The 25157-nt window shown below is 40.7% G+C and overlaps 1 protein-coding gene and 1 non-coding gene across 6 annotated transcripts in view; one reads left to right on the plus strand and one right to left on the minus strand.

Annotated features, from left to right (window-relative positions):
* The window catches only part of Mob3b (MOB kinase activator 3B), a 186899-nt gene that overhangs the window by 111910 nt on the left and 49832 nt on the right, over positions 1-25157 (minus strand). For 4 of the 5 annotated variants that reach the window (XM_021732350.3, XM_005334194.5, XM_078047729.1 and 1 more), the window contains exon 2: positions 6653-7268. In XM_021732350.3, the coding sequence (XP_021588025.1) occupies positions 6653-7070 (418 nt within the window). In that variant the 5' untranslated portion in view covers positions 7071-7268. Of the gene's footprint in view, positions 1-6652; positions 7269-23964; positions 24057-25157 lie in introns of those variants that run through there. The other variant, XM_021732349.3, reaches the window with a different exon arrangement.
* On the plus strand, positions 3086-3158 carry Trnae-uuc (transfer RNA glutamic acid (anticodon UUC)). Its single transcript has one exon. It is a non-coding gene; the product is annotated as a tRNA-Glu (tRNA).

Below are 25157 nucleotides of genomic sequence, written 5' to 3' on the forward strand. Positions count from 1 at the left end.
CAAGGAAGTCTGATACTTTTTGTAAAATCTTATTGAGTCTTAAAATAATACAGTTTATTATTCTGCAGAAATTGTCTAGTATTCTCCATGCATTTTGGCTAATAGTTATATAGAAATGCCTGGGGGTGGAGGGGAGAACACTAACATATATTACTTTTAGTAACTCATGTCTCAAACTCTGGGATATGTGTTTACACTCATATTGTCTCATTTAATCCTTACAATGGCATGATAAAGTCAGGATTATAATCCTTAGTTAACAAACAGAAAAATGGAAACTTAAGAGATAACATCACATAGCAGCTCATAAAGGGCAGAGCTAATTAATTAAACCCAAATCTGTGTTATGAGTCTACAGTGCTAGTTCTACCATACTGTAAATACATTTTGTTGAATGCACATTTTTGTCTTGCCAGAGTTAAGTGGATTTATATCTAAACTTAAAAATATAAGGGAGACACACAGCAGAAAATTTAAAAGTTAAAACATACACGCTAATTATAAACTGAACCCTTCACTATCCCAAGTCTGAGAAGCCCATCCCTAGGGGCATTTTTACATTCTCACATTCCTTGCCACAATATTTTGAAGGAGGATGAAATCAGATGTGGTCTCATGAGAGAGATTGCCAAAGGGATACAGCCATTTCCACAGTGCATCTGACCACTGGATAAACTACTCATGTTAGAAAAATGTGCAGAGTGATTTTAGCAACCAGCCATCTGGACATTATACAAACTGCTCAAAGACAGGGACTCTGGATGCTTTGCTCTGTTGGTAACTAAACCAAGACCTGATCCTGCACAGCAAACACTCATTGAATGGGTGAGTGAGTGAATGAATGAATGAATAGTAGCAGCAGGGAATGGTGGACTAGCAATGGGTTTTTATGAGACTAAAGAATCTTCTGCCCCATCTCAGAAGGGAACACAGAAGTTACAGTACCTGGACACATTCCCGAGGCATTTTGGTGGTGATTTTTTTTTTCTTAGAGGAGCAAAAACCAAAACCAAAACCATATATTTAAAAGTTCTAGGGGGGAAAAAATGAAAATTTCTCCATCCTACACGTCTAGCTAAAACCATTCATTGAAAAGCCTCCAACCATTGAAGGAAGATCTGTGAAATAATGATACACACTATGAACCATAGTAGAGTGTGATGACAGCACAGATTTTTGACTAAACTCAAACTCTTGACTCCTAAATTCTGTAGTAGCAGTGCAAGAGTAAGAAAGCCCTTTATCTTGTTTAAATGTCTGCTTTCTCACTGGTAAAACAGAAGGTTAACTTCATTTTTACTCCATTTGAGCTACTGTAGGAATTAAGAAAGACTAAGTAGCAGGTACTGTCTAGTGTTCAGCAGGCTCCATAGAGGTGAATTCACTTCCCCTCTTCCTTTCCCTGATCTTTCCTGACACAAGACTATTTGGGGGAGGCAGGGAAGAGGGGGCTCCACTCCTGGCTCCCATTTTATTAAAAAAAAAACAAACCAACAACAACAACAACATCACACACACGCACACACAGAGGTGGATGAGCTTATGTAATTGTGTTTTATGTGTTCTTATTCCTCCTTTTCAAAGACTTTCAAAAAACAAATGAGTCAGAGAAGTTCTAAGCTTTCTACCCAATTTTTTCCCTGAGTTTCAGAACTAAAATATTACCTTATTATATAACAGAAAAACAGGGACGCCAGAGAGGCAAGAACACAGAACTTATTCTAATTAGACAGCAACAGAATTTTTTTTTTTTTAAATGTCTGTGGTTTTCTGTTTTTCTGTCTTGGCTGTTATCTCTGAAGGTGGTTACAGAGAGAATCCAGGAGATAGCCCTTGCTTCTGAAGTTTGCGCTGTTTTAAGGACTTCCCAGAAACATCTGTTGAGTTCCTTACCAAGGAAGCCCTAGGCGTTCAAGGGAAAGTGGAGGAGACTGTGGTTTACAAGGGAGCCACATCTGTTTGGTATTCTCCCATCGGGGAAAGCTGGACTTCTGGACCGGCATGGGTCTCCTTGTTAAACTTGAATCTAGCAACAGATGAAAGCCTTTCTTAGTGTTTCAATGGCAGAGACCAACAGCCGTTTATATCCTGTAATTCCTAATTCAGGGTGAAGCCTTCACAGCTGTTGGTATTTTCCGGTTCCATTTCCTTGGATCACAGTGGCGAGGAAGTGAAGTTTGACCCCCCCCTCCCAGTCCCCAGGCAGGAACACAGAAAGATGCCCAGGATTGAAAGCTGAAAATTCTAAGCAGAAGTCCCCGTTTCTTGCCCTCCCAGAGATCTGCTGTTTGCCTAGAATTCTTTTTAACATTATCTGGACAGACATCTTGATGGTTTCCATGATAATGAGTCATGACAGCGCAAAGATCAAAAGGAATAAAAGTAGGCTAGAATCAGGGGGAGGAAGAAGAGGCTGAAATGGAGTGTAGAAGAGAAAGTGGCTCCTAAAAGTAGGTCCAAAAGACACCAACAACATCTGAGAGCAAATCACAGAGATATGTGGGATGCTGATGAATGTCTTCATAGTGATGGGGGATGCTGGTCCTTTTTAATCGACTCCTAACATTTCACCTTGGAAAAGCTAAACAGAAAACGAAACAAGGTAGAAACAAGGTGCAGAAAGTAACCAGGAATGTTGACAAAGAGATTCAGAGACATGTGTTACACTTGCTTTGTCCATCAGTGCCATATACATATTGGGACTTGAAAAGATTATTTTGCATCCACCTGTCCATCCATCCAATCATTTATACAGTAAGAGGACTGGACTTTGTGCTGGGATATTCAAATGCATAGGACGTTTCCTAAAATTTTAAGGGATTCACATTCTAATGGGTGAAAGCTTCAATGGAGGACATAGCTCTCAGCTGGGCCTCCAAGGATGCACAAGGATTGCCTAGACAGAGAAGTGGATGGTTATAGAGAGAGCATGGGGCAAAAACCAGAATAGGAAACTGAATGCTTCCGTGGGAAGAACAAGAATTCTGGGTGGTTACAATTAACAGAAGAGTGGTGTGTGTTTATGAAAACTGAAGGTTCATAAGGAACTCAAACAGCTCATCAGAAATAACCCAATTAAAGGGCTGGGGATATAGCTCAGTTGGTAGAGTGCTTGCCTTTCATGCACAAGGCCCTGGGTTCAATCCCCAGCACCACCAAAAAAAAAAAAAAAAAAAAAAAAACTCAATTAAAAATACCCAAAGGAGCCTGTAGTCCCAGCAACTAAGAAGGGCACAGGATGAGGATCACAAGTCCAAAACCAACCTCAGCAACTTAGCAAGTCCCTAAACAACTTAGAGAGACCCTGTCTCAAAATTTTTAAAAAAGGGCTGGGGATGTGGCTCATTGGTTAAGTACCCTGGATTCAATTCCCAGTACCAAATAAATAAATAAATAAATAGAAATTTTAAAAATAATAAATAAAAATACACAAAGGATCTGTCTGAATAAACTCTTCTCAAAACAAGACTTGCAAATGGCCAACAGGTATATGAGTGGATAATGAAAACCATGGTGTATACATAAAGTTGTATATATCCAGTAGATGAATGGATAAAAAAAGTGTAGCATATATACACAATGGAATACTATTCGGTCTTTGAAAGGAAGAAAATCCTGTCATTTATGGATGAACCTAGTCATTATGTTAAGTAAAAAAAAAAAAAAGTCAGGCTCAGAAAGACAAATAACATATATCTTATTTATATATGAAATCCAAAAAAGTTTAATTTGTAAGAGTAGAGTAGAATGGGTGCTACCAGGGGTTGGGGAAGGGGTAGCTGGGGAGATGTTTGTCAAGGGACACAAAATTTCAGTTAGCTAAAAGGATTAAGTTCTTGAGATCACTTGTACCACACAGTGACTATAGTCTTTTTTTGTTGTTGTTCTAATTAATTACACATGACAATAAATGCATTTTGACACAATGTATACAAATGGAGCACAACTTCTCATTCCTCTGGCTGTACGAGGTACTGAATCACACCACTAATATGATCATACATGCATATGGCCTAATAATGTCTGTCTTATTCTACTGTCCTTCCCATCCCCACTACCCCATCCCTTCCCTCACTCCCCTCTGCACAATCCAAGTGTTTTTTTCTGTGTTTTGTTTTTTCTTTTTTCCTTTTTTTAAATTAATTTATTTATTTTTTATTATTTCTTACTTACATCACAATACAGTGCATTACATTCCTAATTTTTTTGCATTGCAATTCTTAATACACCTTTATACACAATTTATCAAATCTCTGTTTTGTTTTTTTAAATACAGGTTTTTAGGTCTCACCTAAGAGATTCTGACTTAGTTGTTAAAGGGAAGGATCAAGAATTTGTATTTTGAACAGAAGGCCCAAGTAATTCTGACATAATAAAAGTTTGATGACTCTAACTTATATAGCTTAATGTTTCCGAAAAGGTGATGACAATCTTTCTTCTGTTTTTTAAAATAAAGATACTGGGTCAAATTAGGAAACACCACATACTAAAGTATTCTCTTCTTGGAAATTTATAACGCACAGCGACATATTAAAAGTCCTGTGGTAAAGAAATCAATTTCACTCAGTATTTCCCAGATGTATTTTTCCATGGGGGTGGGGTGGGGGAATCATAGTAAAAGCTCTCAGAATACTAGTGTGCTATGGAGCACGGACTAGACAGAACTGAAACAGAGGAGTCGACTTGTTCCCTGAGCATACTGAATAAGGAAATGTCTAGAAAAAGAAAGCAAAGTCAGTGACTCTGGGGGACATGGAGGCATCCACCCATTTCCTCCAAAGTCTAAAACCTCCTATGATGCCCTGTTTTCCAAGCAGACAGCCAGAAGCTGCTTTGCTCTCAAGTAACACACATGGCTCTTCATTGCAATTCCTGTTCAGCAATGCTATCTGGTAACCACAGCTGCCAGGGGGAAGGAGTGCCCAGAGTTCAAAGTATCCAGGAGCAGGCACAGGGGAAGGACCAAAGAGAAGGTATCTTTGTGCACATTTATCTATCTTTATTATTATCATATGTTCTGCTCAGAGCTTTGCCCATTGTTTCTAAGTTTTCTGGAAGAGGAAAATTCCTCCCGGCACTCTAAGTAGCCTCTGGCAGTCAATGAAAGTGCAAAAAGACAAGAGCCTGAGGAATTCCCATCCCTCCCAGGTGCCCAGAGGAGTTTTTTTTTAATCTACCTTCTGTGCCTCTATGCACACTACCATACAGTCCACCTCCTTCCTGCTTACGAGAGACAAGAGATAAAGAGGGAATTGGAAAAGCCACAGCAACAGGATTCTGACAAATCGGTTTGTGTGCTGAATATTTCAAGATGTACCATACGACACCAATCAATTTATACACTTTTTTTTTTTGGTATAAACTTAATTACTTCCATGTGGCCCTTCTCAACTTTCCACATGCCTCATGGGGACACCCCCCATCTAAAAGTGATTTCAACAGTATGCTTCAAATACTTTTTTTTAAAAAAAATGCCTCAGTCATCTCAGAGCTTTTCAAGAAGGCTTTCTAATAGCACAATATTTATTCACTCATTCCAGAAATATTTCCTGAGAGCCCCCACAGGCTTCAGGACACTGTACTAGGCACTGCAGATATGACAATGGAAGTAGAGTATTGTTCATTCCTGTTGAGCCCCAGGAATAAAACACTGAATTTTAAATTTAGCCCACCAATGTTCCACAGCAGAAAGAAATGCAAGAGACAGAGAAGGTTTGGTCCTTCCTCTTAAGTTTCATGGCTTATAGTACAAAACAAACCAAAGCATTTGCATTTCAAGAGTTCTGGCAGGTCCAGCAGCTACACAAAGGTTGGAGTTAACAGTGCAGCTTGGAATAGAATGCCAGGATCTTCATTTCCCCAAAATGTGAACCCCTATTTGTTTGCTCCCCAAACAAATTCATGGATTCCCACACTGGAGCTTATTAATCCTAAAAGATAATATTGCCAGTAATGCACCAGAATCAATATAACCTTAAGTAGTCAATCAATCAAGAAACAAAAATCTTACCAAGATTACTGGATAAGTGTGGAGTCTAGACCTAAGAAAGCCAATAAGATCAAATCTAACATTGGATCAGTGTTCTCCAGCATGTGACGCAAGTACCACTGGGGGCCACACAATAATCGTCAGTGCTTCATAAATGATTTTTTAAAATTTCAATAAGGTTCTTAGGTATGGAGAAAAAAATTACAGGTAGAATTTGAGAAGTTGGGCATCATGGTGAGTGCCAATTTCAATAAGGTTCTTAGGTATGGAGAAAAAAAATTACAGGTTTATGACTGATAGAATTCGAGAAGCTGGGCATCATGGTGAGTGCCGTAATCCCAGTGACTTGAGAGGCTGAGGCAGAAGGATCACAAGTTCAAGGCCAGCTTCAGCAATTTAGTGAGGCCCTATGCAACTTAGTGAGACCCTATCTCAAAACCAAAGCTAAAAAGGGCTGGGGATATGACTCAGAGCCCCTGGGTTCAATCTCCAAACAGAAAAAAGAAAAGATAAAAATAGAATTGGGGGAAACACTGCCATGGGTATTGTCCAGCATCACAGGCAGCTGGGGAGAATCCCCTTCTGCACACTTTTTGAGCTTGGGTAGGGATAAGTATCAAAAAAATAAACAAATAAAGCCCAAGAAGCTGGTCATGGACTTACCCACACATGTTGGAAATATATCCTCATTATTGATCTGGACCTCGATCCAATCCATAAGAAGGTTCATGTACTGGGGAGCTGGCAATGCAGTCGGTTTCTTATACTTAAGGTCATCCTGCCACCGATACTCGTATTTGGGGCCTCCTGACATCACAGGGCAGGTCTGCTCCGTACAGAATTCACAGATGGTGCCATAGATGAGGTTGATACGATTGAAGAAGTCCACCACGTGCACCGCCACCCAGTCATTCTGGTCTTCCCCACTAGGCAGCTGCACGGCTGCCTTCAGGTCCACGCCTGAGTTGAGGGATGCCTGAGCCCGCTTGTGCAGCTCAAACCTCTGTGTGCCAGGTTCAAATTTTCTCTTGGGCCGAAAGGTCTTGTCCTTGTTGAACACCTGCTTCAGGGCTATAGACATGGTTTCCTCCTTCTCTTCCTTTCTTTGACAGGAAGCAAAAAGGCACTTGGAACTTTTCAGAGAGAGATCACAGCCCAACAGCGTTTTCCACTGCCAGCCTTCTGGCCCCAGCCTTGCAGCCTCCAACTTATAATCTCTCTTAAATGGCCCCTCCCATCTTCTTCTTCAGTGATATCCAAGGGAACTTCATGTTCCTTCCTAAAGGCAGAAGAGAAGGGAATTTGTGAGTGGTCTGTTTGCATTTAAGAAATCACAGAGCAGGGCATGTTGGCACACATCCGTAATTCCAGTGACTCAGGAGGCTGAGGCAGGAGGATCACGAGTTCAAAGCCAGCCTCAGCAACTTAGCAAGACCCTAAGCAACTAAGTGAGACCCTGTCTCAAAATTAAAAATAAAAAGGGCTGGATATGTGGCTCTTTGATTAAGCACCCCTGGGTTCAATCCCTGGAAAGAGAGAAAGAAAGAAAGGAGGAAGGAAAGGGGAGAGAAGGAGGGAAGGAAGGAAGAACGGATGAACGAACAGAGGCTTAGGCACCATTTCCTGGCTGTGGGGCTTCTATTTAGGTATTTAGACAGGAAGTTAAACCTGTAAATCTGCACTGGTGCAGTGAACCATACAAATGACTACAGAAGAAAAGGCATCACTTTCTTCCTTCTCCACCTTTGTCAAATCTCTGCTGGCTCTTCTCTGGGTGATCACAGCTCAATGGGCCTCTCTAAGGTAGCAAGGGCAAGTGTGTGGGCCAATGACCTTTATAGTCTCCTTTTCAGAGTTTCCTCCATTGCCCCTCCTGAGTAAGTATATCATTACTCCTCCTTTTCCAGGAAGAGATGATCAGAGCAGGAGTGGCTATCTCACCTAGCTGGCTAAACAGAATTTCTCTCCAGGGAATTTGGAATCAAATTACAAATTACAAATTCCAACTTTTGTTGGATATGATTCATGAAAGGTAATGAAAACTGGGCCTGGTTGAGCCCTATTTGGACCATGTGTAGTGAAGTTGAGAAAGATGAACTGTAAAACCAAAGAGGAAGAAATCAGAGAAGAGAAGGAAGGAAGAGGGGGAGGAGGTGGTGAGAGAAATAGTTATTAACACTCAGAGAAACAGATAAAAGATCAAAAGGACTTAGGGAGAAGAGAAAAAGGAGACAGACAATGAGAAAGGAAAAGTGGTTTCTTTAGTCTCAAATAATCTAGGAAGTGGTTCTAAATCCTCTTGAAGCTTAGCTGTGCTTCCTGCCTTTGGGATCCATTTGTTTTTCCTACATTAGTCAAATAAATCCCTTATTTTAATTCATCTAACTTGAGTGAATTTTGTTTTTCTCCAACAATTCTTAATTATGACAGGATGTCACCCCTACAATATGCCACTTTTTTATATTCTTAATATCATAGCCTAGCTAGCACTTTGCCACAGAGTTGTCCAATAGAACTTTCAGTGATAGTGTGCAAATGTTATACACACACACACACACACACACACACACACACACACACACACATATATATATTTGTGCAATACGGTATAGCCAATAGTCGCATGTGTCTAATGAGTAATTGGATTGTGGCTGTGTTACCTTTTACTGCATCTTAATTAGCTTAAATGTAAACAGGCACATGTGGCTACTGGCTACCATATTGGATGGAACAACTTTTAAGTATTCAAGGTTCTCTTCTCCAATTGTCTCATTTGACCCTCAAAAAATTAAGTGAAGTTTATCGATTTATAGCAGCTACAGTAAATTTAGAGCAGGTATTCTTCCTGAATCTCTAAGAAATAAAATTACTTGCCTAACGAGGTTCTACAACTAGAAGAGGACAGAGTTGGGACTGAAATTCTTTCATTGACCCCCTAGGAAATGCTCTTTCCATGTGACCTGATTTTATAAAAAGTGATATCTTTCTTTTTCTTTTATTAGTTTCTCATGACAATACAATGATCTTGACATATCATACATTTGATTCAAATGGGGTATGAATTCTCATTTTTCCATGTAAAGTGATATCTTTCAACCTGCCTTCAACCTGCCGGTTCATGAATATCCCTTTAGCCAGAGCTTTATCTCTTTTTACCTTTTATTCACACATTCCCCCCAAAGACTACTAGTTTAAAGTGCTGGAGGTGAGAGCTCCCACCCACAGGTCATACTCTTAACAGATTCAGAAGAGCCCATCATGGAATCTATTTAAAAGGACTTGAAGCACAATCCCACTGAACTGCTTTATTCCCACCTGGAATGGATTCTGTTGTCCCATAATCAAGTGGCTTGGTGATGCATTTGATCTTAAGTTATTAAGGCAAAAAAAAAATATTCCTGAGAAATCTCCATTCCCTCCTACAGATGCTGCTCTTTGCTCAGAACTGCTGGCCAGACTGCTGAGTGGCTCCCTGCACTCTCTCTGCCTGCTCACTTCCTCTCTCCCCACCCTGCCATCTTGCTAAGAAGGTTTTCACTGAAATACCCTATCTGGGAGGTGGTTCTTTTCCCTCCTTCTCAAAGTCATTGAGCATTCAGTGCCTCCCCCAACAAAGAGATCCATGTGGAAAAGCAGGTCACAAGGCTCGCTGCCTGAGGCAGTCTGTAAAATCACACTCCAGGGAAACTGCTGTGGACTCTAGGGAAAGGAAGGGGCAATCTCAGCCCAAAAGAATAACTTCCCAAACGCTTAGCCTGCTTGAAAACAGGCCTGAGAAAAATGGAGGGTCTTAAAAGGGCATTTCCAAAATAAAAGGGTGAGCTAGAGGTTGGGAAGATAGAGAGAGAATGGTGAGGATTTAAAAAAAAAAAGACAATAGTCCCTCTATGTCTCCAATGCTTAATTGCTGAGAGTGAAGCAGTCACAACCCAGCAGCTGCCTTTCCAACGTCTCCAGTAAAGAGGACTGGCTGTTCTGTTATTCTGATAATGAGGGTACCATCCATTCCCACGGCCCTCAGAGCATCTTCTTTCATGGCTTTATATGATTCTGCTGTCTCCTGTGGCCTGGAGTGTCCACTTGTGTGGACACCATTACATGTGCCAGGTTCTCGTGCACACCACAAAGTTTATTTGTCACCTCAGATGGGAGCATGTGAATGGGACAGAATGATCATGGCAAATCTTCAAAATCTTTCAGTGGCTGGTACTCGGAAATTTTTTTTTTAATGTTAAATCTCGTTTGAAATTTCGAGATTTTTTTTCTTCTAGACATACTTAAATAACAAACTTCAAGATATCAGTCTCTTGAACTAGATGGGTGTTTACTCAAAACTTAACCAGCTTTAAAGTGACCTTCTCATTTTGTCTCCATTTAACAGGCTTCCTTGGGGGGAAAGACATCTTTGAAGGCTTATTTCCCAGCTGAGTCTCTTAACTGTAGCTCTTGGCCACCATTTATTAAATTCCACGTATATCACTAACATTCCTGATCCTCCCCACACATTGTATGGTTGAAGTTATGACCATTTATTTTTTAAATGGAGGTTCAACTAGATGGAATAATTGCTAGGAATCACAAGGTTATGAGATGGGAAGGCTAAATTTTGAACCCATATCTCTGTCACTGAAACACACATGAAGGTTTCTCACTGAAGCAGTTTTCACCTTATGAACCTTATGTTTTCAAAGTTCCTGCTCCTGTTTTCAATTTCCTCACAAATAAGGCTATAAGGGAAACCAGAATGGGCAGTATCATCATCCCCATTCTATAGATGAGCACAGAGAAGCTCTGATCTCCTAGTGCTGGATTGAACCTGTGAATCATTCTGATGTGGCTGATCATGAGGTTGACTCTTCTGGGGAAAACTTTTCCTCTACAAGGAAGTTCTTAGGGAAATGGTTGGTCAGGTGGGCCCCTATGCTTAAAGACAACAGCAATCAGGATGGGTAAGAACAGATTCATCATGCCACCAAATGACTGAACAAAGAGGCATCATTTGTGTCTTGTGCTAAGTGTCAGGCATAGATTTTGAAATGAAAAAGGGAACACGGAGCACTCCTGGCCTTACTTTCCATCCCCTATCCCAACTAGGACCCTATCTGTGATTGATTCTGACAGCTAATTAAATGGTTAGAGCAATGTTTGTCACATGTTAATGTGAGACTCCTGTTAAAATGAAGGTTCGGATTCAACTGGTCTGGATGGCAGCTAAAAGTCCACATTTCTAACAAGCTCCCAGGTGATGCCAAATCTATTGGTCCATGGATGACACTTGAAGTATCAAGGCCTGACCTAACTAAAGGATTTTGTTAGAAATGCACTCTCAGGCTGCACCCCAGACCTAGTAGATCTAAATGTGCACTTTAACAAAGTCTTAGAAGAATATGCTTTGAGAAGCTTGCAGTTGGAGGGATGCCTGCCTGGAATAAACAAATAAACTTTCAGTTGTTTTGCTGACAGTTTGCTTCAACTCTTCAGTTGAATGTGCATATAATTGGTGGGAGGGGGTGAAGAGAGACTCACTGTTTTGAATACAACTGCCTTGGCAGATGGTGACAATGACCCCGTTTTTTGATCTGGATCGATTTGGATAGCACAGCACCCAGCACCTAGGAAGTCCCCAGTGTATACCTTTTCATAATGCCAGATGGGAAGCAGCTGCTGCTACTGCAGTCACATGTGTGGAAGTTTCTTGGGCTCAGTAAAATGTAGCACTAGCAACAACACAGTGATTATTCTCTGTCCTTGTCTAGTGTCCAGAAAGAAAATGAAAAGTTCTAAGTTTTGCACCCTGGGTACAAAATCTAAGCAAATTTTGTTAGGAATAGTACCTATTAAAAGGCTGATTCTCAAGAAACATTTGAAACTAATTGCTCATTCAAACAATAAACATCTACTAAAGACCTTTTATTTGCCAGGGTTAAGCACTAAGGACACAGGGTTAATTAATTAATATTTGGGTCCTGTCTATGAAGAGCTCATAATTTTGTGTCTAGAGTTGAGGTGAAGCTGAGATTTTGCTTTTTAATGCTATAATCTTAATGCACCAGAGTGGATACCATGGATACCACCAACATGACTCTCTGGGCTTATTACTTAGGTTAGGAATGAAAAGGACAACAAGAAGTAAGATCTTAGGAAACAGAAAACGGAAGTCCAAATAAACAACATAAAACTGACAGAAACTCCATGCATTCTCCATATTTTATGCTTAATAGGTCAATTTTAGCAATAAACCATAATGCATTACAAAATATGCCAAGAGAATTCAGCCGGGCTACAAGGGAATGTTGATGAGGTAACTAAGCAACACTGGCAACATAAGTTCTTATTTTTCTTTTCCTATTGATGTCTTCTGCCTCATTAGCTGAAAATCAGAGTCCTTGCCAAGGATAAGGAAGAAATGAAACAACTCCCACTCACTCCGGAGAACTCCATCTTCTTCAGCTGTGACCACCTCTGAGACACCTTGGTGGAGTAGAAAGGGTAAAAAGGACCAGGAACAACAGGGACCAAAGTTGACACATGGTGGAGGAAAAAAAAAAAGTTCAAAATCTCATCTGTGGGGAAGGAAGGACCAGCTGGCACAGCAATTCACTACAAGAAGATCATAAGAGAAATTCCCCAAGCAGTGTAGTGGTGCACGCCTTTATAATCTCAGGGACTTGGGAGGTTAAGGCAGGAGAACCACAAGTTCAAGTCCATCCTGGATAACTTAGCAAAGACTGTTTCAAAATAATAAGGGCTGAGGGTATAGCTCAGTGGTACAGCTCCTGGGTTCAATCCCCAGTATTGTAAGAATAAATAAAAGCCCCAGAAACATCCTACACAAAGAAGGTACAATGTCATCTTTGTGATCAGAGCCCCCAGGAGCAGGAACAATGCTGGCACAGAGCCAACTTCACTGAATATTTGCTGAATGAATTAATAAAAGACAGTGGATAAAGAATACTTTACATTAAAGTGAAACCACAAAAGTGAAACCAAATCAGACCTCCTGAGTATAGTTATTTGGTGATTCTACTTCAACCTGAAGCTCACTGCCAACTCACTGAGTATGAATATGTGAACTTCTGGGCTGCTCTGCAGCTACATGCCCACCCCCTGAAGGAACAAGTCCGTCTCCCTTTCAAAGGGACTATTTCTTTCCTCTGTGCTATCTAAAATTCCTGTTCTTCAGAACCAAAGAATGACAACTGTGATTTCTCATCCTCCCCCTCTATTTTTCTCTTTATGGCTAGAATAGCCTTGGAACTTTCCTCCTACACTTCAAATATTGAATTAAAGTAGATTAGGTTTTTATTTTAGACTTGTGTGTGTGCGAATAAAATGAACATCATCTGACTACCCCATGCTCTTCTTAAAGGATGTGCCTAATGCTGCCTTTCTGTCCACCCTTGTGCACTGTTTTATTCCTAATCTCAGTAGATGCTATATTTGCTGACAAGACAACCCTCAAATTGAAGAAGATTCCTGTCTGATAAGCAGTTTTATTTTCTTTTCTCCCAACTAACCCACCTCCTCAACTTAGTGCTGCTGTATCGTTGCACTTTGTTAAATCAGTTGGGGGAAACAGGGCTGCCTCACATGAATCTTTAAAGACATGCACAATTTCAGAGTTTCAAAATACCCATGTTATTTCTAAACACAGACGAAGTTAGGAGGAACAGCCCTACACAAGTATGAATGTTGACCCTCACTCCCCATCATTTTCTAGCACTTCAATACCCAACTGAGTTGCATGCTCGCTGTCTCATCTGCTTCTTTATTTGTGATGAATGCAAACATTCTAGCATTAAAAGTATGAGTAAGAATTCCAAAAATGAAAATATTTTATGCCACTTACATGCTACTGCAACAGCAATAGCAGAAATGGGTGAAGGCACAGGTAGTTTTGGCAAAGGCCCATAATAGTTTACCATGTCCCACCAGAGGAGGACTGTTACATCTTCATTGCTGTGACCAAAACGCCAGGCCAGAACAATTTAGAGGAGGAAAAATTTATTTTTGCTCAGTTTTAGAGGTTCAGTCCATGGCAGGCCAACTCCATTGCTCTGGGCCCAAGGCAGAATATCACGGTGGAAGGATGTCGTGAAATGAAGCTGCTCCACTCATGGTGGCCAGGAGGCAGAGAGAAGGGAAGGGGCTGCAGGGAAGAGGAACCCTTCGAGGGCATGTACACAGTGACCCACCTCTTGTAGCCACACCCCACTGGCCTGATGCTGCCTAGTTAGTTCAGTTAAACTAGGAAGGACTGATTAGGCTACAGGTCTCATAATCTAATCATTTCATTTTTGAATATTCTTTCATTAACCTAGACTTTTGAGGGACACCTCATATCCAAACTGTAACATTCTGCCCCTAGTCCCCAGAAGTTCATGTCTATCTCACAATGCAAAAGGCATTTAGTTGATTTCCAAGAGTTCCACAGTCTTAATAGTTCCAGCGTTTCCCAAAATTCTAATTCCAAAGTCTCATCTGAGACTCAAGGCAAACTCTTGGCTGTGAGCCTTTGTAATAATCAAAAGTGAGTTACATTCATACAGTATGTCATGGCACAGAGTAAACATTTCCGTTCCAAAAGGGAGGAACAGGGCATGAAAGGAAAGGATGGAACCAAAACAAAATCAAAACCCAGCCAGGCAAATGGGTCCTGTAACTCTGCATACTGCATTTAGGTCACATGCCTGTAAGATGTGCTCTCCAAAAGACTTGGGCAGCCCTGCTCCTTTGGCCCAGCATTCATGACCTTTCTCAGCCTGGCCTTTCCATAGCCAGCATCTTTTCTCAGAAGACAGTCCACATTACTGGCATCTTTTGGTTCCTAGAGTCTCCACTCCAGTTTTGGCTTCACATTCACAGCTTCATGCATCCCACCTGGGGAGCACCCCCAGGGACTCCGATTTTGCTGCACTTAGTCTGGCTTTCCAGACCTGCCACTGAAATCTCCAAGGAAACCTCCATGACTCCTTAACTCCAACCTTCTGCATTCCTGCAGAATCAGCACCATGTGGCTGGCACCAAGGACTGAACTCAGCTGCCCCAGTAGTTAGGTCCCATGGCATCATGGCTAAAGTGGCCTCTGAGTGCCTAGGTGACTGAAAAAGAGGAAACAACTCCCTAAGACCATATATATATATATGGTGCTGAGAATCAAACCCAGTGCCTTGCACATGGTAGGCAAGTGCTCTACAGCAGAACCACAACCCCACCCCACCCCATGGTCTCTTAAAGGAGTTTTGCTTTTAAACCCTTGAGCCTCAAGCCATCTTTTCTATTATTTCTGTGCAAAGTACTTGACTTCTCTTTAGTGGTGGTAACATCTTCAACAATAAACCTTCCTTGTCATCAGTATTTACAGGCACTATTTTTCTGGCCAAACTGCAATTTTAAAATTCTCCTCTGCTTTCTGCTCCCAATTATTTCAGTAAACCTGACTAAAAGATGTTAGCAATACTCATGACACTGACTGAATAATGTACTGCCTTGAAATTTTCTCCACTAGATTAATTAGTCCATCACCTTTGGCCTCACACAAAGTCTCAGCACATGGTCAAAATATACACAATTCTTTTGCCAAAAAACAACACAAATGTCTTCTAGTCCAATTCACAACAGAATCCTCATTCCCCTCTGAAACCTCACAATGAGCACAATCTTTACTCTCAGCATTCCTTATTAGCATTCTAGTCTTTGAAGCTCCAAGTAGAATTGCCCACTAAACTCCGCTATCAACACTCTAAGGCTTCCCCAGCCTGCATCTCCAAACTTTTCTAAACTGTTTCTACAAAACAGATCCAAAGGCTGCTGAACCACAGGGTTAGGTTAGTCACAGCAATGATCCCACTCTTGGTAGCAATTTTTGTGTTAGTCAGATTTTCATCACAGTGGCCAAAATACCAGACTAGAACAATTTAGAAGAGAAAAAGGTTATTGTGGCCCATGGTTTCAGAGGTTCAGTCCATGGTGGGCTGACTCCATTGCTCTGGGCCCAAGCTGAAGCAGAACATCATGGTGGAAGGGTGTAATGGAGGATAGCTGCTCCATTCATGATGGCCAGGAAGCAAAGAGTGATGAAGAGTAAGAGACCTCAGGGAAAATGAACCTTTTCAGGGTATATTCCTAGTGACCCACCCCTTTCAGCCATGACCCACCTGCCAACAGTTACCACCCAGTTAAGTCTACTTAAATTAGGATGGACTGATTAGGTTACAGCTCTCATGATCTAATCACTTCATTTCTGAATAGTCTTACGTTAACCCAGGAGCTTTTGGGGGAATGTCTCATATACAAACCATAATAGGGATCTTCAGTAGCAAGAGTAGAAAGGGCGGAAGATAAGGAAAGAGAGGAATTTACTTGGTGTGTTTTAATGACACCACATACTCACAATCCATAAAAGAAAGAAATACCTTTTAAGATTTTTTTTCTTTTTCTTAAAAAAAAGAAAATAAATGTTCTCTTAAAGGCTTTTTAGATACCAGTACAGACTGGCTTGGTTTGCTAGCAATAAGGACAAAGGAGAATCTTTGGCCCAAACTTGGGATGGGATTGATCTAACCTTACCACCGTTTTAAAAATAGATAGTGAAGGCAAAATTATTATAAGAGCTCAGTTGACCCATTTAATCTTTATAATAGACATTTTAATAATTTTATCGACATTTTAAAAGTAACAAGAGAAAAGGTAAAACACTTCTTCAATTCAATAGAAATTTGTGATATTATTTCCAGATCTTTTGACCAGTTAGAAAATATTCATTTTCTAATATGGTGGTTAAAAAAAAAACATGATTTGAGAAACATAATATCTATGTCAGGTGAGGTAGGAGAAAGGTAGATGAGTAGGGAACTAGAGACAATGCTAATATAACAACTGAAATAAAGAATTAAGACAGATCAACCAATACCAGGAAAAAGATCATTGTCAATTAACATTTTCTTTCTTGTTTCTTTAAGTTAGGGTATGACCAAACATTCTTGGAAAAGTTTTCCTTTAAAGGAAAAATGTTTGAATTCAAGGAAGTTGGCTCCTATAACTGTCAACAGACTGATTTACCCTTAGCCATTCTGAGTGAATTTGAGACCCAGAGGCTGGAAATTTTTTTATCCCTGGCTCTAGGGGAACTTATGTGTGACACATTGAGAGATCTTTGCACGGAGATGAAGAAGCCAAAATGGGCTGGCAGATTGGAAATTGGAAAATAGAGTTCTAGTTTTCAAAAGTGTACAATTTTAAGCTTTCGGGGACCAGGGATGGTTAAAATTGACGCCAATCACAGGCAAAACTTAGAGCCAATCAAGCCCAGTGACCACAAGCACAGCTTCTGCAGGGTTGCTATGAGAATTCAAGAGGTTATATGCAAAATGTTTGGCACATAGCAGGTACTGGGGGAAAAAATGTTGCTATCCCATCTTCATCATTTGGATTTCATGATTGTGAAAGTTTTAACAGAAAATCAGATTCTCGAGAAACCAAACAGCTACTCAGATTCTATCTTAGGAAGCTTAAAATTCTATTCAACCTAATTATATAATAGTAACAGTATAAACTGACATTTATTGAGGACTTGATATTTATTTCAGTCTTCACAATGTTATGCATAGGTATTATTATCCCTATTTTATACTTCAACTGACAGTAAGATAAAAACTTTGTTCTAGGTCATAGAAGCAGTTAATAGCTCAACTGACTCCAAACCTCTTCACACTGCCTCTTTAGACTCTTTAGACAGTTGGATGATTCAAAAAACATAGGATCAGAGAAGTTCTGGGGCACATCTAAGGGGGTCAGAGAAGGAAACGGGAGCAACACAGATATAGCCCTACATCAGAAGACATCTTTCTTGAACTTTTGTGGTCTGGAGTCAGAAGACTGGAATTCAAATCTTAACAATGACTTCCACTGGCAACATCTTTGGACCAAACACCCTTTACTATCCTCAATTTTGTCTTCTTTCAAGATAGTGACACTTATGTCTCAAGGTTATTGTGAAAACTAATAGAGATCAGGCCTGTAAAAACACTTTGTAAATGGAAAACAGCTATGTGGTTGGTATGGTGACTGGTACAAAAGAGAACTAATATTAATCTTAGTGATCTGATGGTAAGTCAGCATTCCCCAGCATTTATAAATCATTTAGGGCATTCCAGTATTTTTTTCTGCATGTAATAAAATCTAGTGCACACAGTTTATTTCATGAATTTGGACATACCATGGCAAATTATATCCCTCAAGTTCTCCCACTAATTCTTCAATGCTTTTCAGAATGAAGCACCAAATCTTGTCACGCTAAGGTTTAAAATGCTCTACTGTTAGCATACACATTAGGTTATACTCCAGATATAATCTCTGTATTCTAATATGAGGAATAACTTTTTAAACTATTTACAAAGTTACTAGGAATACAGAGATCTTGCTGGAAGATTAAGGCTGCATCCTTAGAAGCTCTCAGGAGAGAACAGACCAGCCATGAGTATCTACCTCAGAGCTTTTCACACTGTCTAGATGCAAATAGGAACTGTGGCACACACTTGTAATCCCCAGTGATTCTGGAGGCTGGGGCAGGAGGACCTCAAGTTCAAAGTCAACCTCAACAACAGCAAGGTGCTAAGCAACTCAGTAAGACCCTATCTCTAAATAAAATACAAATAAGGGTTGGGGATGTGGCTCAGTGGTTGAGTGTCCCTGAGTTCAATCCCCATTGTTTTCCCCCAGAAAGAAATAAAACTGAGATAAAAACTAAGACAAGTAATTAATGATGTTATCAGCTCTACCCTTGGAAAGATATTCACAAGTAAAACAAAAAGATTGAAATAAAAATGAGTCAAATGAGCAATGGCAAACCCTGTGCCCACCTTAGAGACTAGAAAATATCCTACCTTTAGAGCCACAATACGTGGGCTTAAGTCCATGGTCTGTCCATCAACTCATTCCCTCTAAGGCTAGGTAGCTAAATGAGACATTACTACCAACAGTATATTTGTGGGACAAGTGAGGTAATATAACTAAAGACAGGCAAACATCAAGTATTAAGTTTATTGGTCCGTATTTCTCATATTGTCGGGTTTCAGGCTTCATGAACAATGGGGATTCCCAACCATCATTATTAGGTCTAATCTTTACTTCTTCCCCACAAGATCTTAGCACCTGAGCCTCACAATGTACAATATCTCAGAATCTGTATGAGTGAAGCATCATTTCCCCACGCCTGATCTTTATGAAGAAGAGTTTTCCTAAGCACAATACTGGATTATCTTTGTCCTTTTACTAATGTTGTCCCAGGAGAAGAAAAGGAACTAATTTATCTAACTGATAAATTCAAGAATAACTTGGACATGCTCAAGTGCTTTAGCCTTCCCTTTTTTCCTCTGGAGAAGTTTCTACTCCTTGAGAGTAGTATGCTATTTGCTGCTTCCTCAATTTCCTATCCCTGTGAATGGAGGAGGCCTGAGTTCTCCAGTACTGCATGGAAAAAAAAAAAGGTGGGTACATTTTGGGGTTAGAGTTAACAGACCCATTTGCTACAGACCTATGGCTATATCCTCCAGTCTGGCTTCTAGAAGTAAAGTCAATGTCTGTTTCTGTGGTTTTGTTTTAATCAACTTCTTAAAGCTATTTATAGAAGAGTAATAATACTTGTTTTTTGGGCATCCCTCTTGGAAATTCTATTAGAGATTGTGCAGACTGGCTTGCCAGTGCAAAGCAGTAAAAAGTTAGCTGTTTGGGGGCTTTGTTGTTGTTGTTGTTGTTGTTGTTGTTGTTGCAGAGACTTGTGACAGCAGTTCTTAAAGAACCCTGCTTGAGACATAACTCATTCACTGCAGAAGGTCTGTGGTTACACACCAGGAAGGCCTGGGAGAGACTCCAGTCACAGGGTGCATTTAGCCCAGATGCTGCCCAATTGCTGGCACAAAGAGTGAGACTACTTAGAACAGAGCACCTCCTATCTGAGAGTGAGCTTTGGCCTGGCAGTCCCTTGTTCCCGTATGTGGCTACCATCCAGGACAGATGATATCAGAAGTGTGCTCTACAGGGAATTTAAAAACTTTCCAGCCACCCAGATAAGGCTTCTCCCTTGCCCAGTTTCAATTTCATCAAACTTCTTCCTGGTTCAATTCCAACCCATGGTAGGAGGGGTAGGAGGGAGGAGGTAGAGAACCAAGGAGGAAATAGCAAATCATCTCAGTCCTGTGCCTTCTGTATCTTGTATGCATCTCTGACATGCAAACCCCATGACCTCACACTACACTGTGTTCTTGTGCCCACATGGCTAGTCCCTTCATCAGTCTGTGAGTAGACTCCATTGCAGCACTAGGACCTAAGGCAGGACTGGCAGGAACAGAAGGTCAAGAACCTTTGTGGTTAAAATGTTCATCTAAATGACTGCTAATCAAATACAACACAGATAAACAGTGCTTCCTCCTGCTAAGAGTCCCATACCTCCATAATCATGATGAGACATGATCTACCTAAGAAACATTTTCAGAAAATAGCTACTCAACTCAAAGAACCACCACAGCTACTGGACATGCTGTTTCCCAGGCCAATGTAAACAGCTGGCATATTTTCCTTTTGTAGCATTCAGTGAAAAGTCAGCTCCTTTGGAAGCATGCCCAACCTTAAAAGAATGTTTAAAAACTCAGGATGAATCCTTTGTATAGACCTTTGCATGGTGCTACAAAGACTTCTACCTGTGTACTCTGTTTAAAAATAAGTTTTAAAAATATATTTTGAAGGAAAAAATAATGGAGAAGAAATGAATTAGCTTAAGGATTTTTTTTTCCTATTATAAAAAGAAGAGGTAACGTATTTCCTTTGGGGCAAGCTCAACTTTGTACATAGATGCAAATATGGAACTAAATTCCATCATTATGTATAATTATAATGCACCAACAAAAATAAATAAATAAATAAAGCGGCATAAGACTTGCTGTATAGTAAAAAAAAAAAAAAAAAAAAAAACTCTACTTTTAAATTACCCTTTCCCAAGTTGTCTCTGCTGATGCGTCCACCCTAGTCCTACTGTCTCTTTACAGTTTGTAACCCAATAAAATACCATGCACCAGTTTTCCTCATGCTCTGACCTTTTAAACATCTTTATGTGTCTACTGGGGAAATCTGACAGCAAAATCGTTGCTGATAAGATTTCACAGCAGAAAGAACTCTTGAAGCATCACTTAATTCAATTCAACCTCTTATTTTGTTAAAAACAAAACCAAACACACCTAATGCCCAGAAAAGTGGAATGAATTTTTTAAGCCCACAGTTAGCAAAGGCCTGGGCTGAAAGTGAATCTCCATGCCAATGTTCTTCCCACTGAGCAACGGCTCTCCTGAACACTTGAGCAAGGCAGATGCTTTACTGCCCTTGGAAACTGCCCCAACTTGACTTCTCTTTAGGTAGGCAGGTTTTTTTAAGCCCCTGGTGGTTTTTTTAAAAAGACACATAACTCTAACATTTCCCCCCCAACAAAGTTTTACACAGGTTTAATAAATTTATAAAATTAGACCAACATCCTCTCTTCTTTAGTGAAGTTGGGAGAGTCTATCCTATTCCCAAGTCACTTACACCTTTGAGAACCTGCAGGTTTGAGTTTATCAGACAACTCAGAAGATCCCTAATGCCCACTGTGCTTGTCAATGACAAAATCTCTGCCTCTGTCCCTTTCCCCAGCCTGCCACCCACCATGATCCTCCACTGGCCTTCCAGGCCCAATTGGTGCCTCCTTCAAGTGACCTTTCCTTACCACACTGTTAGGAAGCAGCTGTTGTCTCTGCTTTGTTCCAGAGCTCTGAATCTGTTACCTTTCCTTTGTATCAAAACAGTTTGAACCATTTGCTATTCTCATGCCTCCCTCCCAGCTATGACAGAGCCCACACACCCATCTGTCAGTCACTGTGAGTCCATCAAAGCAGGTTCAAACATGGAGTGCCCCTTGGGTGGAGGTTCAGCCCGCTCCTTCCTTTCTCTCCTGACCCTTCCCTAACCTGCCTTTGTTTCTGCTTACTCGTATTGCACTCATTTTGATCTCTTGCCTCTTAGCAAATATTTATGGGTTTGACTCTTCCTATACTCTTTCCCCAGCACTGCCTCCCATTTATCCTTTTTCTCTTTCACTTTTCTTCTTTTGACCTCAAAGTCCTCAGGACTCTAGTCGAACGGTGGCTGCTGAATTTAAAACAAAAACCAAAAAAACTCCTATTCATCCTGAGCCATCTGTCTACTGACTGACTATGGAATTGCCACTGGGTCTCCTGGGAACCCTCAGAAATGAAGGAAGACCAAGATCACTTGAGGTACATGTTTAAAAGGTAGGCTATTGGGTCCCAGCCCTCACCTTTGAATGTGTTGGCTCAGATGCACTCTAATGTTTCAGAATATTATGTTTCCCTAATGTTTCCCTCCTAAGCCAGGGAATCTGCTACACCTGCTCTGGCATATTCAGGGGTCACTGGACCCGAAGTTATTTGCCCAACAGAATGGACATGATAGAAATGTGGTCATCTGAAGAGCTGAATTTCCTGCAATAAGAATGACAGAAAAAGTCCTTGGAGGACTAACCTGAACTACACTGGGGATAGAGATGGCCCTTCCTCTGCCAGCTACACCACCCATGGAGAGGATAGCTTCCCCAGTGTTCTGTGTCTGTTGGTCCCTGAATCTTAAAGTCTGGTGGTTAAGGATAAATTAATCTGAGATCAAACTGCCGAGTATGACTCCCAGGTTTACCATTTTCACATCTGCTGCGTTCTGGATCTTATCATAATACATCACTACATTTTATTTTCCTCTTCCATAAAATGGAGATAATAAAATAATGATCTACCTCATAGTGCTATGGTCAGAATTAAATGACATTATCCAAATAAAGCACTGGACAAGGAATAAGGTAAGTATGTGATTATAAACATTAGCTTCAATATATTCAGATATATATGTGCCCCTCCTTCTGGGCAGGGAATTTCTTAAAGCAGATCCCATAGGCTTCCTCCTTTCCTCCTTCCCTGTCACAGAATACACTCTTAGTGGACTGTCCCTTGCAACACTGTAGTGGTGTTCAAACAGGACAGTAGGCGAGAAGGGGTTAGCATCATCAGACCTAATTCACAGTAGGCATTTAATAATTGCCACTGATTATTGAAGAGTGTGACCCATCTTGACCCCTTTCAGAGAGAGAGGAACAGCAGAACTATCCTCTATCAGGCCTAAGGCACTGGCTTCTCATCCAGCCACTGAGCAGACCTGCCTTTCCCCAGGGTGGAGCACAGGTCAGGAGGCTGCTCCAGGGACTGCATGGGAGGCTGGCTAGAAAGCTTGTGTTGACTGGACACTTAGGCCTATTATTTTGTTGTGAATCCAAGCTCTCCTAGCAGTGCCAGAGAAACTCCTCCTCAGTTAACGGATGCTTTTTTAATACCAAGTATCTTAATTCTGATTTTCTTATGTAACCACAATGTGTAGACTTGCCAAAAAATGTTAAAAATAGAAGGAACCCAAAATCAAAGAGAAAAGCTTCTCATAGTTTCTAAACCAACTTGCATGGAAACTGTTGCCTCACAAAAGCATGATGGATGTGATTTTCTTCACTCATTTGGGGGTGCTGTATTTGTTTTCCTGCTTTATTCTTGGGGTAGTTTTATTTCTTTTTTTCCCACACTAAAACAATAAAACCTACATGAGGGGAGAAAAAGCCCTCAAAAATCTCCAAAGCCCTTACGAACTTTTGCCAGGAGAAATGCCCGCTTAGGCAAGCCCATGGAAAACAACTGCCCTTGCAGGCACTGGGCTGAGCCAAATCCCTGCAAGGAGGACTTGCTTTATTTTTGGTCCAAGCAGAGTCCAGGAAGCCACATCCACTGACTTCTTATTCATTTAAGAGTCTACATTCATCGATAAGTCCTGATGAGTAAGCCCCCATTAGAGAGTCCTCTATTTGCAAGAAAAAAGAGGAAAGAGAAATGTTTACTTACTATTCCTAGGAAAATGGTCTCTGTCCAGCAAGAGACCCAAACAGGTGTTTGGTAACAGCTCTTTCTCTATTACCTTCAAATTGTACTGTATTCTACGGAAAGAAAAAAAAGAAAGAAAAAGAAAAGCAAATTCCTTTTGAAAACAACATGGTGGGTGGTGTAGAATTCTATAAAAATTCTGATAACCATAAGCATTTCTTCCACCAACTTTAGTTACTTAAAAAAAAATTCAAAAGCCTAATATAAGTGAAAACTGAAAAATACAGAGTTCCACAAAGACAACTAAGAATGTCATTTAAAAAAAAAAATCTAAAAACCACGTTAGTACATGTAAAATGCAGACCTTACAAACATTCGTATTTTAAACAACAGATACCTGTTCCAAGATTCTAAAGATTTTATGTGCTTATACAATGAACTGGTCCTCAGGTGGTCTCCTCTAATTTGTCCTAACATAGAGCAGCTTCTAGAAAAAGACAAAACCTGACAGAACAGGGCAGTATAGCCAAGGAGCTCTGATTTATTTCAGCTTTGAAAGGCCTCTACAATTGGATTCTCATTTTTGCAGGGAATGCAATCCACAGGACTGAGTTTGCTGTCCTGAATAAAGTACACGTTTTTCTCATCTAGCAGAGTAATCTTATGAAATGTGAGCACAACCTGCCAGGTTGTCTGCAGAAGGCACAGGGGGAGGGTGGGGTCATGCTGGGACAAGGAAGGAGGAGTCACTCCAGGTTTGGAAAGCCTAGCTCCCAGGGCACCAAGCTCACAGGAGGGTCCTGACTTCCAAGGTACCCAGCTTTCCAAGCAGGAATCACAAGAGGAGATGGAGCTGCAGCCCCGAAGGCTAGGTCCCTAAGCTAATCCACCTGACCCTCTTGTGGGGAGCAACACAGGAAGGTAGAGACAGAGGGTGGGGAAAATCCCAGTTCCTCTCCACCTAAGGCTAGCACAAACAGTGAATGTTGATGATAGACCCCATCAAGACCTCCCCCAGGCTCATCATAGGTCATGTACTCCCCCTAGATCCACATCCCACCCAACTTTGCTCGTAACAGGAAGGTACCTTGGATTTCCTTAGGAAAGTTACCAGGACAATCTAAGCTTTCAATGGGGCACGTAACCTAATAGCAGACATAGGGCCATGGACTGAATGATTATGGTCCTCTAAAATCTATACACTGAAATTCTAA

Source organism: Ictidomys tridecemlineatus, chromosome 4, assembly GCF_052094955.1.
Source record: "Ictidomys tridecemlineatus isolate mIctTri1 chromosome 4, mIctTri1.hap1, whole genome shotgun sequence".
Lineage (NCBI taxonomy): Eukaryota > Metazoa > Chordata > Mammalia > Rodentia > Sciuridae > Ictidomys > Ictidomys tridecemlineatus.